This window comes from Rhinopithecus bieti, unplaced genomic scaffold, assembly GCF_001698545.2.
Source record: "Rhinopithecus bieti isolate Rb0 unplaced genomic scaffold, ASM169854v2 scaffold_64281, whole genome shotgun sequence".
In the NCBI taxonomy this organism is placed as follows: Eukaryota; Metazoa; Chordata; class Mammalia; order Primates; family Cercopithecidae; genus Rhinopithecus; species Rhinopithecus bieti.
The window spans coordinates 139,320-154,268 of NW_016824829.1; the positions used below are offsets into that span (position 1 = coordinate 139,320).

At 41.4% G+C, this 14,949-nt stretch overlaps 1 protein-coding gene across 2 annotated transcripts in view; it reads left to right on the top strand.

The window, feature by feature from the left end:
- Window positions 1-14,949, top strand: part of LOC108522453 (lipopolysaccharide-responsive and beige-like anchor protein) — a 157,880-nt gene that overhangs the window by 133,195 nt on the left and 9,736 nt on the right. For both annotated transcript variants that reach the window (XM_017862664.1, XM_017862663.1), the window contains exons 8-10: window positions 2,442-2,543; window positions 5,813-6,009; window positions 10,570-10,721. In XM_017862664.1, coding sequence (XP_017718153.1) covers window positions 2,442-2,543; window positions 5,813-6,009; window positions 10,570-10,721 — 451 coding nt within the window. The remainder of the gene's footprint in view (window positions 1-2,441; window positions 2,544-5,812; window positions 6,010-10,569; window positions 10,722-14,949) is intronic.

Sequence of the window (14,949 nt, forward strand, 5' to 3'; positions counted from 1 at the left end):
AAAAAAAAAAAAAAAAAAAAAAAAAAAAAAAAAAAAAAAGTTGCCAATGGATCTAATTAGATAGTAATTTCAGAAACAACATTGTATGGTATTTCTGTGGAATGTACAGCCTTCTGGGGAAAAGGGAAACCAAGATTCAGGGCTAAAGTATTGATAACTTCTTATTTTATTATTTTTTTGAGATGGAGTCTTGCTCTGTCACCCAGGCTGGAGTGCAGTGGCACAATCTCGGCTCACTGCAACCTCTACCTCCCAGGTTCAAGCGATTCTCCTACCTCAGCCTCCCGAGTAACTGGGATTAGAGGCGCACACCACCACACCAAACTAATTTTTTGTATTTTTAGTAGAGGCAGGGTTTCACCATGTTGGCCAGACTGGTCTCAAACTCCTAATCTCAGGTGATCTGCCCGCCTTGGCTTCCCAAAGTGCTGGGATTACAGGCATGAGCCACCGCACCTGGCCAATAATTTTTTAAAACAGTATACTTATTCCTAAAATTTGTGGATCCTAACAGAAGCTTAAGTAGTTCAGATTGACTTACATTATTTGCTGTATTTCTTTAAAATTTTCCCAAATTTCTGGACTTTGTAAGAAACAAAATTGCTCTTGTGACAAATTCTTTGTGGCTTGGGAAATGTCAAGAAAACTTTCTAATTAAGGTAGGTTTGCCTCCCAGAGAAGTTTCAAAACTTGGAATCAAATGAAACGAAGCCCCTTGTTCTGCCTATCCCCTTGCCTCTTCGTATGTCACTTTCGGTCTCCCTTTATTCACTAAACCTGTAGGCCAGGTCCAGCGACTGGCTGCACATAGCACTGCCAGTGTGGTGCATAGTTCTGTGTGACATCCCTTCAACTTAAGTCCCACTCAGAATTACCTACAGTCATCAAAGCCTTGAAGGACACTGCGGGGACATGGCCCTGTATTATGTACTCTGGTACATGCATTGGAACTGTCGTGTGGAAGGCTAGACCTGAAGTGACTGCTGGCTCCAGGTGAAGTGGGGCTACAAGCAGAGACTAGACCTCTCTTCAGGGTAGAAGCCTCTCACCTTTTCTTGGTCATGGACCTCTGTCCATTCAGTAAAACTTGTTTTCCTCCCCTGCTACCTAGAAAAACAGGCATGTAGATACATTTTGCATAAAATTTCAAATAACCCAGTGACCTACTGGGAGAACCCCCACTTTGGAAGCCAGGTTAGTTTTTTGACGGCAGCATTCCAAGTACAGTTGGTTTTCAGTGGGTTTCCTCTGAGCTGCTGGACATCTTTCCTCTGAGTGGCTGGCTGCTCCAAGGATAGTCAGCTGTCTGGGGTTAAGATACAAGCAATTCTCTTCCACAGGGTTCCACAGCTGCTCTGTGGCACATTTGTCTCTTCTGGATTACACAGTGTTAGTTATCAAGCATACTATAAAACAAATCCAAATCAAGAAATCAAGAATGCTAATAGAATCCTGCTCTCCACTTGGAAAGACTTTTTGTGTCTTTACCTTTAGAGACTATAAAAGTAGAGGATTCCTTTAGTTTTCAAATTGTATTCTTCAGGCTAGACATGGAATCGGGTTTATCCTTGTGGCTTGGCATGAACCAATCAACAAATCAAGCCCATTACCGTTTTATTTAGTCATGGTGGGTTCCTTATTAACCAGCCAACCAACCAACCAACCTTACTTTTTCTTTGTAGTCTGGGACAGACATACAGTATGACTTGTTCTTTCTACTTGTGAAAGTATTCGGCAACATGTGCCGTTTTTTGGATACTCCTTCTCTGTCCCCCCTTCTCCACCCACCGCCTCTCATTTTCAGTCACTATCTGTAGACTTATCTGTAAGGGTTTGGTTTTTTTAGGTGTTTTTTTTTTTATTATTACTATTTTTGGTTCTTTGAATGAACTACAGAGAATATACCCATGAAATTTATATATCAGAAAAATACATAAGCTTAGTAGAGAGAATAGGTATTTAAGAGAGGGGCTGTAGAATTCCTGTGGAGGTAGCGGAAGTCTAGTTCAGACTGTCTTCATTATGATGGGTTTCAGCGGTCCACAGAGGCTAAGGAGGGAAGAGGGAGGTGCGAGTCCTTTCTTTGAAATGTAAATTGAGCCAAGGTTCCTAATTTTATAGTCATCTGACCATAAAACATCTAATTGCGGGGCTAATTTTTTATGAGGCATTTTGGAATGCAGATTTTGTTGTATTTAACCCTGAGTTTTCAACCATTGTTGCTTGATAATCACATAAAGGTTACTTGACATTTTAGCAGGATGTGGTCCTCATAATCAAACTATAGTATATAACTTGGATCGAGTCCTAAAGTAGGATTGCTGGACACATTCCCAAACTATAAATTAAATAGGCATGATGGGAATTAGGAGCAAGTTGTTGATTATTTAATCTGCATGAACTTGAATTGATTTGTTCTTTTTATCTGTTTTTTCCTAAAGGTGAGACTGCTGCTCCTCGGGCCATTTTGACAGGCCATGACTATGAGGTCACATGTGCTGCGGTCTGTGCTGAGCTAGGCCTGGTGTTGAGTGGTTCACAAGGTAAACCTGTGGTACCTTCACAAAATGGATGCATTTCTTGCTGTCTTCTAGAAACAAATTACCAAAGCTTAATTTGGTACCTTTTTTCTAAAACTTCTGTCTGTTATGCTAGCCATTAGTCATATGGAACTATTTAAATTATTTAAAATTCAATAAAATTAAAATGTAGGTTTCTTGGTGGCACTAGCCACATTTCAGGGGCTCAGTACTCACATATGGCTAGTGGCCACCACATTGGACAGCACAGATACAGATCATTTCCATCACTGTAGAAAGTTCTGTTTCACAGCACTGCTCTAAAGTGTTTAAGATGTTTTTACAAACATATCCTATTAATATTCATATTTCCATGAAGCAGGAACAAGGAACATCTTTGTACATTTGTTTATTCTTCTGCGCTGTTACTGGGCCGGGTTCCATCTTACATCTGAACGGAAGCCCCTGACCCTGTCTGTTTTAATGAGGCAGGGGCCACAATGGCATTGAGAGTGGAATAGAAAGATACTTAAGCTGGTTTGCCTGGAGGTTTGTGCTGGAAACAGCATCATATATTTAGGCCCAAGATAATAAGCAAGCTAAAAGCACACGCAGCAAATCAGGATCTGACTGGGAACGGAGCTGTTTCCAATTCGTTGCTTATCCCATCGTAATAGTCTATCCATCTCTCTGTCTCTGCTCTGAGCTGAGGTCTGAACTCAGAACAAAGTACTACATCTCACGTCTTTTAGGTTTATCTGGTGGGGAAACAGAGTATTTGGATCACCTTACCTGTGTCCTAAAGTATAATAGTCTGGCTAACAAGGTGTTTTAAATATTTAAAGGATTGTGTTTATAAATTTGGTCAAAACATTGAAATAGTAATAATGATAGCAAGAATTCTATAACCACTGGACTTTTCCCTTATACTCAATAATTTCATACATCCTGAGCCAACAGGAGTTGTAAAATGAACCTATTATATTACAGGTCATCTTTTCTTTGCACAGTAGTATGGAACTGTAAAAGCAAGCATGCAAACTGAAACCATACAAAGTGATCTGAATAATCATTGGTCAATTTTACAATTGTTCCATCGTCTTTAAAAATTTTTGTCATGATGGACATGGTGGTTCATGCCTGTAATCCCAACATTTTGGGAGGATAAGGTGGGAACATCATTTGAGGCCAGGAGTTTGAGACCAGTCTGGCAACACAGTGAGACCCCCACCTCTACAAAAAAAATTAAGAATTAGCTGAGCATGGTGGTGCACACCTGTAGTCTCAGCTGCTTGGGAAGGTGAGGTGGGAGGATTGCAGGAGGTGAAGGCTGTAGTGAGCCGTGATCATGCCACTGCACTCCAGCCTGGGTGACAGAGCAAAACCCTGTCTCTAATAATAATTTTGTCAAAACATTAAAAACTCATACTCAGTTATACATATAACATGAAAAAGGTAGTAAAACTCACATGTACTTAATACATTGTAATTTAAAACATTTGATACATTGATAATTATTTATGAAAAATGTATCAAGAGTAGTTTGAACTTGTTATATACATGTAATATACTTGTTATATATATATGTTAAGGAGCTAGCATCTTTTCTATGCCTTGGGGAGCTGTCATACTCTAAGTTGGGATCCGCGTCTAACATTTCATCTTTTGTGCTTTCAATGTCATGAAATATTCCCTAGAATTCCTTTAATGTGAGGCTTTTGCTGGTTTCAATTCTGGGACATCTTTGTTACACCTTCTTCCCTAACTTACACTGATAAGTTCCTTCATTCCCTTCCTGGCTGCATATCTACAGTGTCTCAGCAGGGTCAGCATCCCACAGGCAGCTCTTTCTTCTATAACCCCATTTATATTCAATTCAAATTGTACCTTCAGCTTTATCATTTTCCATTCTTTACTGCAGTTTCATCTTTGTTGGCCAATACCCTTTTTTTGATTATCCATTTTTGTGAAATATTATATGGCTTTATCACTGGGAGACAAAAAAGCAACACAGCTGCACAGTTTGCTGTCTGTGTGTGACCTGAATAACAGATATGCAGTGAGCAGTCATCGACATATTTTGAAAGGAGTGATGTGATTGGTCACTGATGATGATGATGCACATCTGTTATTTATATAGTGATTTGTGGACTGAAGAGCTAGCCACAAAAGTGCATACTTTATGCAATTACTGTGACAACCTAAATTTGAACTATGTTATTGGAGGGCTGGTGTTATTTAAGGAGTGATAACTGAAATTCATGCATGCTGGAACTGTGTAAAGCAAAGACTGCCTGTGGATATTTTAAAAATTTATAAACTACCTGAGTGGTCAAGAAAGAGCTAAAAGCCTTATTTTTAAAAGGGCAAGCTTTCAGTAGTTATTGTGGGGAAAAGGCAACGATTCCATGTGGTCATGAGTAATTTAGCCAGAAGAGTAGCAGGGCACATACCCCAATGATCCCCGTTATCTGACTGAGATATCTCTTGGAACTTGCTCATCGCACAAGCAATCTTTGTTCCTTATTCCTTCTTTGCTTTGCATGTAGCAGATACTCAATAGAAACAAAAAGCCTGGCTGTGTGTGGGCTCCCAGCAGCTGCCTGTCCTCCTCTGGCATCTTGACCTGGTGGTCCACCCAGGTGTTGGGAGTGGTGGATGCTGCTGCTTGCTGTGGAGGCAGCAGGGAGGTGGACTCACTCCGTTGCCAAGGAGAGTGGCCGAAGGGTTCCTGTGTGAATGTTTTGGAGGTTGAGAAGAACTACCAGGGACCCCCTTTCAGTGTAAAAAAGTAGTGAGCAGTTGTAGAGAAGAAGGCTAAGGCCCTCAGAGGCTGCTTGAGCTGGCTGTCCCCTGCACAGGCCCACACTGCCGTGGCTGTCAGGGCTCCTGCAAGGGATCCTGCAAGGAGAGGTCTTAGTGTGGCTGCCCACATCCCTTGTTTGTTGGCATCCCAGCCTCCTTGAAGCTATGCTAGAAATGGAAGCTTATCCTGTTTCCCAGTTCCTCCAGTTTGTATTGCCTCTTAGCATAATGAATTTCAGAGACTAACTTCCTGTCTCTTGAGGAAAGTGAACTTGGACTTACATGATTTGGCTTCTCTCCTCTCCTGAGTGGAAGGTGAGATCTGGCAAACATGAAGAGATTTTGCAAAATAACTTGCACGTAAGATGGAAGTTTTTCAAAGGCTTTCTACATCTATAGTGTGGTTCTATAATCCTGTTTGATCTGTGCTCAAGATTCAGATTGTATTTGTCTGTTTTCATTAAATAATTTTGCCTTTTGTTTCTCAGAAGGACCATGTCTCATACATTCCATGAATGGAGACTTGTTGAGGACCTTGGAGGGTCCTGAAAACTGCCTGAAACCAAAACTCATTCAGGCTTCAAGAGAGGGTCATTGTGTCATATTCTATGAAAACGGCCTCTTCTGTACATTCAGTGTGAATGGAAAACTCCAGGCCACGATGGAAACAGAAGATAACATAAGAGTGAGTGCCCTGGGGACTCTTCAGCATTCACGACTTTTACCTCAACTCGTGTCAAGTGGGGAGGGAAAGCGTTCCTGAAAGAAACCTCTATTTTTGGGTTGCCGAGGGCCTCTTTTCCACACCCACAAAAAATCTTTAGGTAGCACTCAGAAAAGGCTCACACACTTTGCACACCACAGCGGTGGACGAGGCCAGCTGCCGGCCTCCACCATGAGGCAGGCACACAGACACACTACACTCGCTTTTATTGTTCCCCATCTTCCCATAATGCTGGCTGCATTTAAACCAAGTACACATACACGCGGCACAGCTGAGGCTGGTCCTTCAATAGAAGAGGTTTCCTTAGGGGCTTCTGAATCATCCTGGGTGGCTTTCAGTGGCACTGCTCATTTTTTTTTTTCTAGAAAACGCACTGCACATTGTTTTCTGAGTATGAAAGCTGAAATAGTACATTAGATGACACTTAAAACTGGAGTCTCTTTACATCTGAATAGCTTGGTGGTGGGACCAGTACGGATTATGACTATTTAGGATTATTAATTTCAGATATAACTTCTTCATGAATAAGTCCAAAACACGTTAAGGAAGTTGGGCTTCAAATTATGAATTAGGCAGGCATTTTTTTCCCATTGGGTCTACCGGAAATGGCACCACCAGTGGACCTTCCGGGCTCTTGCTTCCTCTCCAGGATAGGACTCCACAAGTATTAGACGTTGAGAAAAAGAGTAAGAACTGTTCTTTTCAAAGGCTAGTTTGTCAAGGTCCTTTGTTTCTTACCTCCAAACTCCTTGGTGAAGGTTAAAGTAAAAGAAAGCTGGGGTGGTCCTCATTTTCCAGAATCAGGCTGGAGGGCGGGGCATGTGAGCTGTATACAATGAGGGGACCCAGGACATGTTGGAGGCAGGAGTAGGGTCACAGGGGCTTCTACCCTGGCTTTGGGCTAGCTCTGGATATTTCACTCATTGCTATTCCTGACCTAGGCAGCTTAGATGACATAAATTCTCCCACTTTCCCAGATCTGCTCTGATCACCCCCTTCTCCTAAGTAAATACTGGTGTCAGGGAACAAAGCTCCTACATATAGATTACATGAGGAAATGAAGGACCCTTGCTGCTGTGTCTCCTGGGATTCATTTCTTGATTCGGTGGATGGCTTCCTTCTTGTGTCTCCACCGTTCTCTGTGGTCTCTCCATTGCATTCTGCCAGCCTCCACCACGAGGCACGCACACAGACACACTCGAACTCGCTTTTATTTTTCCCTACCTTCCCATAATGCTGCATTTAAACCAACTACACATCAGAGGATTTTCTTTTCCTCTTTTCTTTACAATAATAATGTGGATAATCTGTCACTTTGAGTTGCGATTATATTGTCAGCTACGCTAATAAATCTGTAAAATAATTTGAGATCCGCAGCTGACTGAAGCAATTTCTGTGGCATTTCAGTTGGTACCAGGGGCTCTGGGAAGTTCCTTGAGGCAGCAGTGGGAGGCTTTCTGCAGACCATTCGTGCACACATGCTTCTCCTCTCTGCCCTGTAGCCATCGCTTTTTCCCTCCGTAATATTTCCCGCTGGAGTTTAGGCTTAAACAATCCATTGCCTTTTCCCAGCACTCCTGCACTTTATCATGCTAGCTTGCAAGTGGCAGCTGTGTGACTAAAGCGAGCTTGCCTAAAATGAGCAGTACCTGCCCGCAGCTCCAGAGACTGATACTTTCACCGCTCACTACCTCGGGAGGCAAGGAAGGCAGCCACAGGCTGGGAATCCAAGGTACTACAGAGCAGAATCTCCAGCTCCATCCTCAATCTGAGCCCATATAAGGAATGGACACCATGGAAACAAATTAGTCATCAGCTCAGACCAGAAATTATGTTTCTGTGAAATACCAAGAACTCTGCAGGCCGGCAGCCTGGGGAAGCTCTGCACTAATCAAGGCTTCCCACCTATTTTTATTTTAGATGCCAGATTGCTCGGTGGCATTTTGGTTAGCAGCATATCATAGTCCATCAACTAGACAGTGTTGAGATGTCTTTATGAACAGCTGATATTTAAGGAGGCAGCCTGTACAGAGCAGCAAAGTTATTTTATCCTAAACACGGGAGAACCACCATTCACCCAGGGGAACGCATTTGTTTTCCCTTCCTGAGGCTGTGTTTTAGGATGTGGTCATCCCCAGCAGACTGCTGTGGCCTGCTACTACCTCCTTAAAACCGGTGCAGCCACAGCGCTGTCCACAGCACTCAGGATTTCAGGGGATGAGATTAACGTGTCTCTGGGCACATTTCCAGAGGTTTCCCTCTAGTAACACTCCAACCTGGATATGGAGGCGGCCTGTCAGTATTTGAGTGGAAGATCAGGTGCTGCTTGCTAAATGTTATCCTGGCTCTTGCTGCCAAGAGGAATTTGGCCTCTCATGAAAGAGGGCAGCGAAATCTTTTTTCACCTTGGGAGGCATCTGGTTCATTAAAATGTTTTGAATGCTGATGACTGTATAGTCCCTAAAGCCCAGGTTTTACTTAATTTCATATGGAAGCAGGATTAGAGATTCTTTACTAGAACAAAGAAGTAAAGATTAATGGTTTTAATTTGTTTTGGTATAACACTTATCCAGTAAAAAGCTTCAAGTATAAAATTCAAGTGAACCACAACCATAAGGTGACTCGATTTTCAATCAGCTGAATTTTATATGTGTAGCAAATAGTTGTTTGTTCTAGTCTTCATTGCAGTTCCCGGACACCCCTAGAGATTGCCATTTGTGAAATGAATGGGGGAAAGGATATTGATTTTTGCTCATCTTGAAAATATCTTAATATCTGTGTTTAGTTAACGAGACTTAGAGAATATGCAACTGTCTTCCACATTTGGGTTTTTATTTCCTAGATGTGTTTTTGTGTTCTTGAGAATAAGCTGTATTTAAGAGACTACTAAAAGTTGGCATTTGGGTGAATGTGAATTAAATGGATAAGAAAGTCTTTCCCTTTCTATGATTTTTTTAAAAATATGTCAAAGAGTGAAGACTTAAGGCAGCTATACTAGAACTGAATGTAGAACAGTGCGAATGTATCAGAAATTAGGTTTTTTTCTTTCTGGCTTGCCAGCACAATCTGTATTCCCCTGCACCCAGGTGGACATGCGATTACAGGTGTTTGTAATGGCTTTAAAACTCCGATGCCATCCACTAAAGAAAGGAAATTTGTATCTTAATAAGCTAAGAAAACAAGGCTTGGAGGTACCAGGCAGGAGGAGAGGAAGGGCTAATGGGATTGGCTTTTGGAGTAGGGAGGGATAGTTAGGATTTGCCACACTTTTTCTATAAATGGACAGAAAGTAAATATTTTAGGCTTTGAGGATTCTACATTCTCTGTTGCAACTACCTGTGAAAGTAGTCATAAACAAATGGGTGTTGCGATGTTCCAGGAAAACTTTATTTACGGAAGGCCAGGTGTGGTGGTTCTTGTCTGTAATCCCAGCACTTTGGGAGGCCGAGGGGGGTGGTGGAGCACTTGAGGTCAGGAGTTTGAGACCAGCCTGACCAACATGGTGAAACCCCGTCTCTACTAAAAGTACAAAAATTAGCTGGGTGTTGTGGTGGGCACCTGTAATCCCAACTGCTCAGGAGGTTGAGGTGTGAGAATCACTTGAACCTGAGAGGTGGAGCTTGTAGTGAGCCAAGATTGTATCCCTGCCCTCCAGCCTGGGTGACAGAGCAAGACCCTGCCTCAAAAACAAACAAACAAAAAACCTGTTTATGGGGGTTCAGATTTGGAATTCATATAAATATTCATGTGTCATGAAAAATTCAAGCACTGAAACATGTTAAAACAAACAGTTATACGAAACAGGCAGTGGGCTGCATTTGGCCCGCAGGCTTTCATTTGTGGATGCCCATTTTACAGGATCAAAGAGCAAATTCTGAGCCTGTACTGTCTGTTCAGTGCTAGTAGGAAAGGACAGAGGAGCACAGCCTAGAGCTGACTAAACCACAGGCTGGAGCACTGTTAGCCCTGGAGCAAGAAAATGCTGAACTGGGATTTAATCATCCTGGAAGTTGTAGCTCTCTACCAAGTCTTCTTCCCAACTGCTGTCAAAATCCAACAGGCTCAGGGAAGGTGCCAAGGTTGCTGGCTGCCCTGGAGTCGCACCCAGCAGGGGATTAGAGGGGATGTGAGGTCAGGCGGCACCATCTGCCAAGTCTTGGGACTAACAGGCTTATTAGCATGTCCGCAGCGCAAATGAAGAGATGCCAGGGCTTCTCGTTAAGAGCACTGGTCCCAGTCCACAACACACACCACCATTCTAGTAGCATTTGTAGAACTGGAAGAGTTTGCTACTTAGTCTTTAAAAAAGCAAAGCCAAAAATAATCTCAACCATTGCCAAACTTTGTCCATTTGGTTTTGAAAATGGCAGATCTTCTACAACTCATGATTTTCCAAAAACTCCTGAGATCTCTCTCTCTTCTCCCTGTACTACAGTAGCTAGTGTGAGAGTGACTCAAACACAGGGTGGGAGCTGAAAGTTTCCTAGAACCTCATTTCTACTGAATATTGCTGTCTCACAGGCCATCCAGCTGAGCCGAGATGGACAGTACCTGCTCACAGGAGGGGACAGCGGAGTGGTCGTGGTCCGGCAGGTGTCGGACCTCAAGCAGCTCTTTGCCTATCCAGGATGTGACGCTGGAATCCGGGCCATGGCACTGTCTTATGACCAGAGGTAACACTGGAATCATGGGCTACAAATAGGAGTTTCCAAAACTGCAGAGGGGACTGGTCGTGTTGGCTCTTGCATGTAATCCCAGCACTCTGGGAGGCTGAGGCAGGAGAATCGCTTGAGTCCAGGAGTTCAAAACCAGCCTGGGAAACATTGTAAGACCCCGTCTCTACAAAAAATAACATTTTCAAAAATGTATAGTAAAACCTGCAGAGGGAATTTATTTAAATGGGCTGGTGGAGTTGAGTTGTGGGGGTCACCTGTACAATCAAACCAAGAACACTTTTTTAAAAAGTTTGATTTTCTTTCTGATGACATTGCCACTCTTAGACAAAGGCTGAGTTCTCAAGGAATAGCCAGAATTTAAGTAGCAAAGGTTCTGATAACAGTGATGCAAAGCTTTTTATATTTCTTTGAAGTATCTTTTTTAAATTATACCTTAAGTTCTGGGGTACATGTGCAGAACGTGGTTTGTTACATAGGTATACACGTGCCATGGTGGTTTGCTGCACCCATCAACCCATCATCTACATTAGGTATTTCTCCTAATGCTGTCCCTCCCCTAGGCCCCCACTCTCCCCAACAGGCCCCAGTGTGTGATGTTACCCTCTCTGTGTCCATGTATTCTCTTTGTTCAACTCCCACTTATGAGTGAGAAGATAAGGTATTTGCTTTCCTGTTCCTGTGTTAGTTTGCTGAGAGTGACGGTTTCCAGCTTCATCCATGTCCCTGCAAAGGACATGAACTCATTCTTTGGTATGGCTGTATAGTATTCCCTGGTGTATATGTGCCATATTTTCTTTATCCAGTCTATCATTGATGGGCATTTGGGTTGGTTCCAAGTCTTTACTATTGTGAATAGTGCTGCAGTAAACATACGTGTGCATGTCTCTTTATACTAGAATGATTTATAATCATTTGGGTATATAACCAGTAATGAGATTGTGGGTCAAATGGTATCTCTGGTTCTAGATCCTTGAGGAATCGCCACACTGTCTTCTACAATGGTTGAACTAATTTACACTCCCACCAACAATGTAAAAGCATTCCTGTTTCTCCACATCCTCTCCAGCATCTGTTGTTTCCTGACTTTAATTATCACCATTCTAATGGGTGTGAGATGGTATCTCATTGTGGTTTTGATTTGCATTTCTCTAATGACCAGTGATGAAGAGCTTTTTTTCATGTTTGTTGGCTGCGTAAATGTCTTCTTTTGAGAAGCATATGTTCATATCCTTTGCCCACTTTTTGATGGGTTTTTTTTTTCTTGTAAATTTGTTTTAAGTTCTTTATAGATTCTGGATATTAGCCCTTTGTAAGATGGATAGATTGCAAAAATTTTCTCCCATTCTGTAGGCTGCCTGTTCACTCTGATGATAGTTTCTTTTGCTGTGCAGAAGCTCCTTGATTAGATCCCATTTGTCAATTTTGGCTTTTGTTGCCATTGCTTTTGGTGTTTTAGTCATGAAATCTTTGCCCACGCCTATGTCCTGAATGGTATTGCCTAGGTTTCCTTCTAGGGTTTTTATGGTTTTAGGTGTTAAACATTTAAGTCTTTAATTCATCTTAATTTTTGTATAAGGTGTAAGGAAGGGGTCCAGTTTCAGTTTTCTGCGTATGGCTAGCCAGTTTTCCCAACACCATTTACTAATTAGGGAATCCTTTCCCTATTCCTTGTTTGTGTTAGGTTTGTCAAAGATCAGATGGCTGTAGATGTGTGGTGTTATTTCTGAGGCCTCTGTTCTGTTCCATTGGTCTGTATCTCTGTATTAGGACTAGGACCATGCTGTTTTGGTTACTGTAGCCTTGTAGTGTAGTTTGAAGTCAGGTAGTGTGATGCCTCCAGCTTTGTTCTTTTTGCTTAGAATTGTCTTGGCTATGCAGGCTCTTTTTTGGTTCCATATGGAATTTAAAGTAGTTTTTTCTAATTCTGTGAAGAAAGTCAATGGTAGCTTGATGGAGACAGCATTGAATCTATAAATTACTTTGGGCAGTATGACCATTTTCACAATATTGATTCTTCCTATCTATGAGCATGGAATGTTCTTCCATTTATTTGTGTCCTCTTATTTCCTTGAGCAGTGGTTTGTAGTTCTCCTTCAAGAGATCCTTCACATCCCTTGTAAGTTGGATTCCTAGGTATTTTATTCTCTTTGAAGCAGTTGTGAATGGGAGTTCACTCATGATTTGGCTCTCTGTTTGTTATTGGTGTATAGGAATGCCTGTGATTTCTGCACATTGATTTTGTATCCTGAGACTTTGCTGAAGTTACTTTTCAGCTTAAGGAGATTTTGGGCTGAAACAATAGGGTTTTCTAAATATACAGTCATGTCATCTGCAAACAGAGACAGTTTGACTTCCTCTTATCCTAGTTGAATACCCTTTCTTTCTCTTTCCTGATTGCCCTCCCAGAACTTCCAATACTATGTTGACTAGGAGTGGTGAGAGAGGGCATCCTTGTCTTGTGCCGGTTTTCAAAGGGAATGCTTCCAGCTTTTGCCCATTCAGTACGATATTGGCTGTGGGTTTGTCATAAATAGCTCTTATTATTTTGAGATACATTCTATCAGTACCTAGTTTATTGAGAGTTTTTAGGATGAAGCGCTGTTGAATTTTGTCAAAGGCCTTTTTGTCATCTATTGAGATAATCATGTGATTTTTGTCACTGATTCTGTTTACGTGATGGATTATGTTTACTGATTTGTGTATGTTGAACCAGCCTTGCATCCCAGGGATGAAGCCTACTTGATCATGGTGGATAAGCTTTTAGATGTGCTGCTGGATTCGGTTTGCCCGTATTTTATTGAGGATTTTCATACTGATGTTCATCAGGCATACTGGCCTGAAATTTTCTTTCTTTCTTGTGTCTCTGCCAGGTTTTGGTATCAGGATGATGCTGGCCTCATAAAATGAGTTGGGGAGGGTTCCCTCTTTTTCTTTTGTTCGGAATAGTTTCAGAAGGAATGGTACCAGCTCCTTTTTGTATCTCTGGTAGAAACTGGCTGTGAATCTGTCTGGTCCTGGACTCTTTTTGGTTGGTAGGCTATTAATTTCAGAACTTGTTACAGGTCTATTCAGGGATTTGACTTCTTCCTGGTTTAGACTTGGGAGGGTGTACGTGTCCAAGAATTTATCTATTTCTTCTAGATTTTCTAGTTGATTTGCGTAGAGGTGTTTATAGTATTCTCTGATGGTAGTTTGTATTTCTGTGGGGTCGGTGGTGATACCCCTTTATCATTTTTTATTGCGTCTATTTGATTCTTTTCTCTTTTCTTCTGTATTAGTCTAGCTAGTGGTCTATTTTATTGATCTTTTCAAAAAAAACCAGCTCCTGGATTCACTGATTTGAAGGGTTTTTTGTGTCTCTGTCTCCTTCAGTTCTGCTCTTAGTTATTTGTCTTCTGCTAGCTTTTGAATTTGTTTGCTCTTGCTTCTGTAGTTCTTTTAATTGTGATGTTAGAATGTTGATTTTAGTTCTTTCCTGCTTTCTTTTGTGGGCATTTAGTACTATAAATTTCCCTCTAAACACTTTTAAATGTGTCCCAGAGATTCTGGTATGTTGTGTCTTTGTTCTCATTGGTTTCAAGTAACATCTTTATTTCTGCCTTCATTTCAGTATTTACCCAGTAGTCATTCAGGAGCAGATTGTTCAGTTTCCATGTAGTTGTTGTGGTTTTGAGTGAGTTTCTTAATCCTGAGTTCTAATTTGATTGCACTGTGGTCTGAGAGACTGTTGGTTATGATTTCCATTCTTTTGCATTTGCTGAGGAGTGTTTTACTTCCAATTATGTGGCCAATTTTAGAATAAGTGCAATGTGGTGCTGAGAAGAATGAATATTCTGATTATTTGAAGTGAAGATTTCTTTAGATGTCTATTAGGTCTGCTTTTCCAAGAGCTGAGTCCAAGTCCTGAATATCCTTGTTAATTTTCTGTCTCATTGATCTAACATTGACAGTGGGGTGTTAAAGTCTCCCACTATTATTGTGTGGGAGTCTAAGTCTCTTTGTAGGTCTCTAATAACTTGCTTTGTGAATCTGGGTGCTCCTGTATTGGGTGCATATATATTTAGGATAGTTAGGTCTTCTTATTGTGTTGATCCCTGTACCATTATGTAATGACCTTCTTTGTCTCTCTTTATCTTTGTTGGTTTAAAGTCTGTTTTATCAGAGACTAGGATTGCAACCCTGCTTTTTTTTTTTTTTTTTTTTTTTTTTTTTTTTTTTTTTTTTT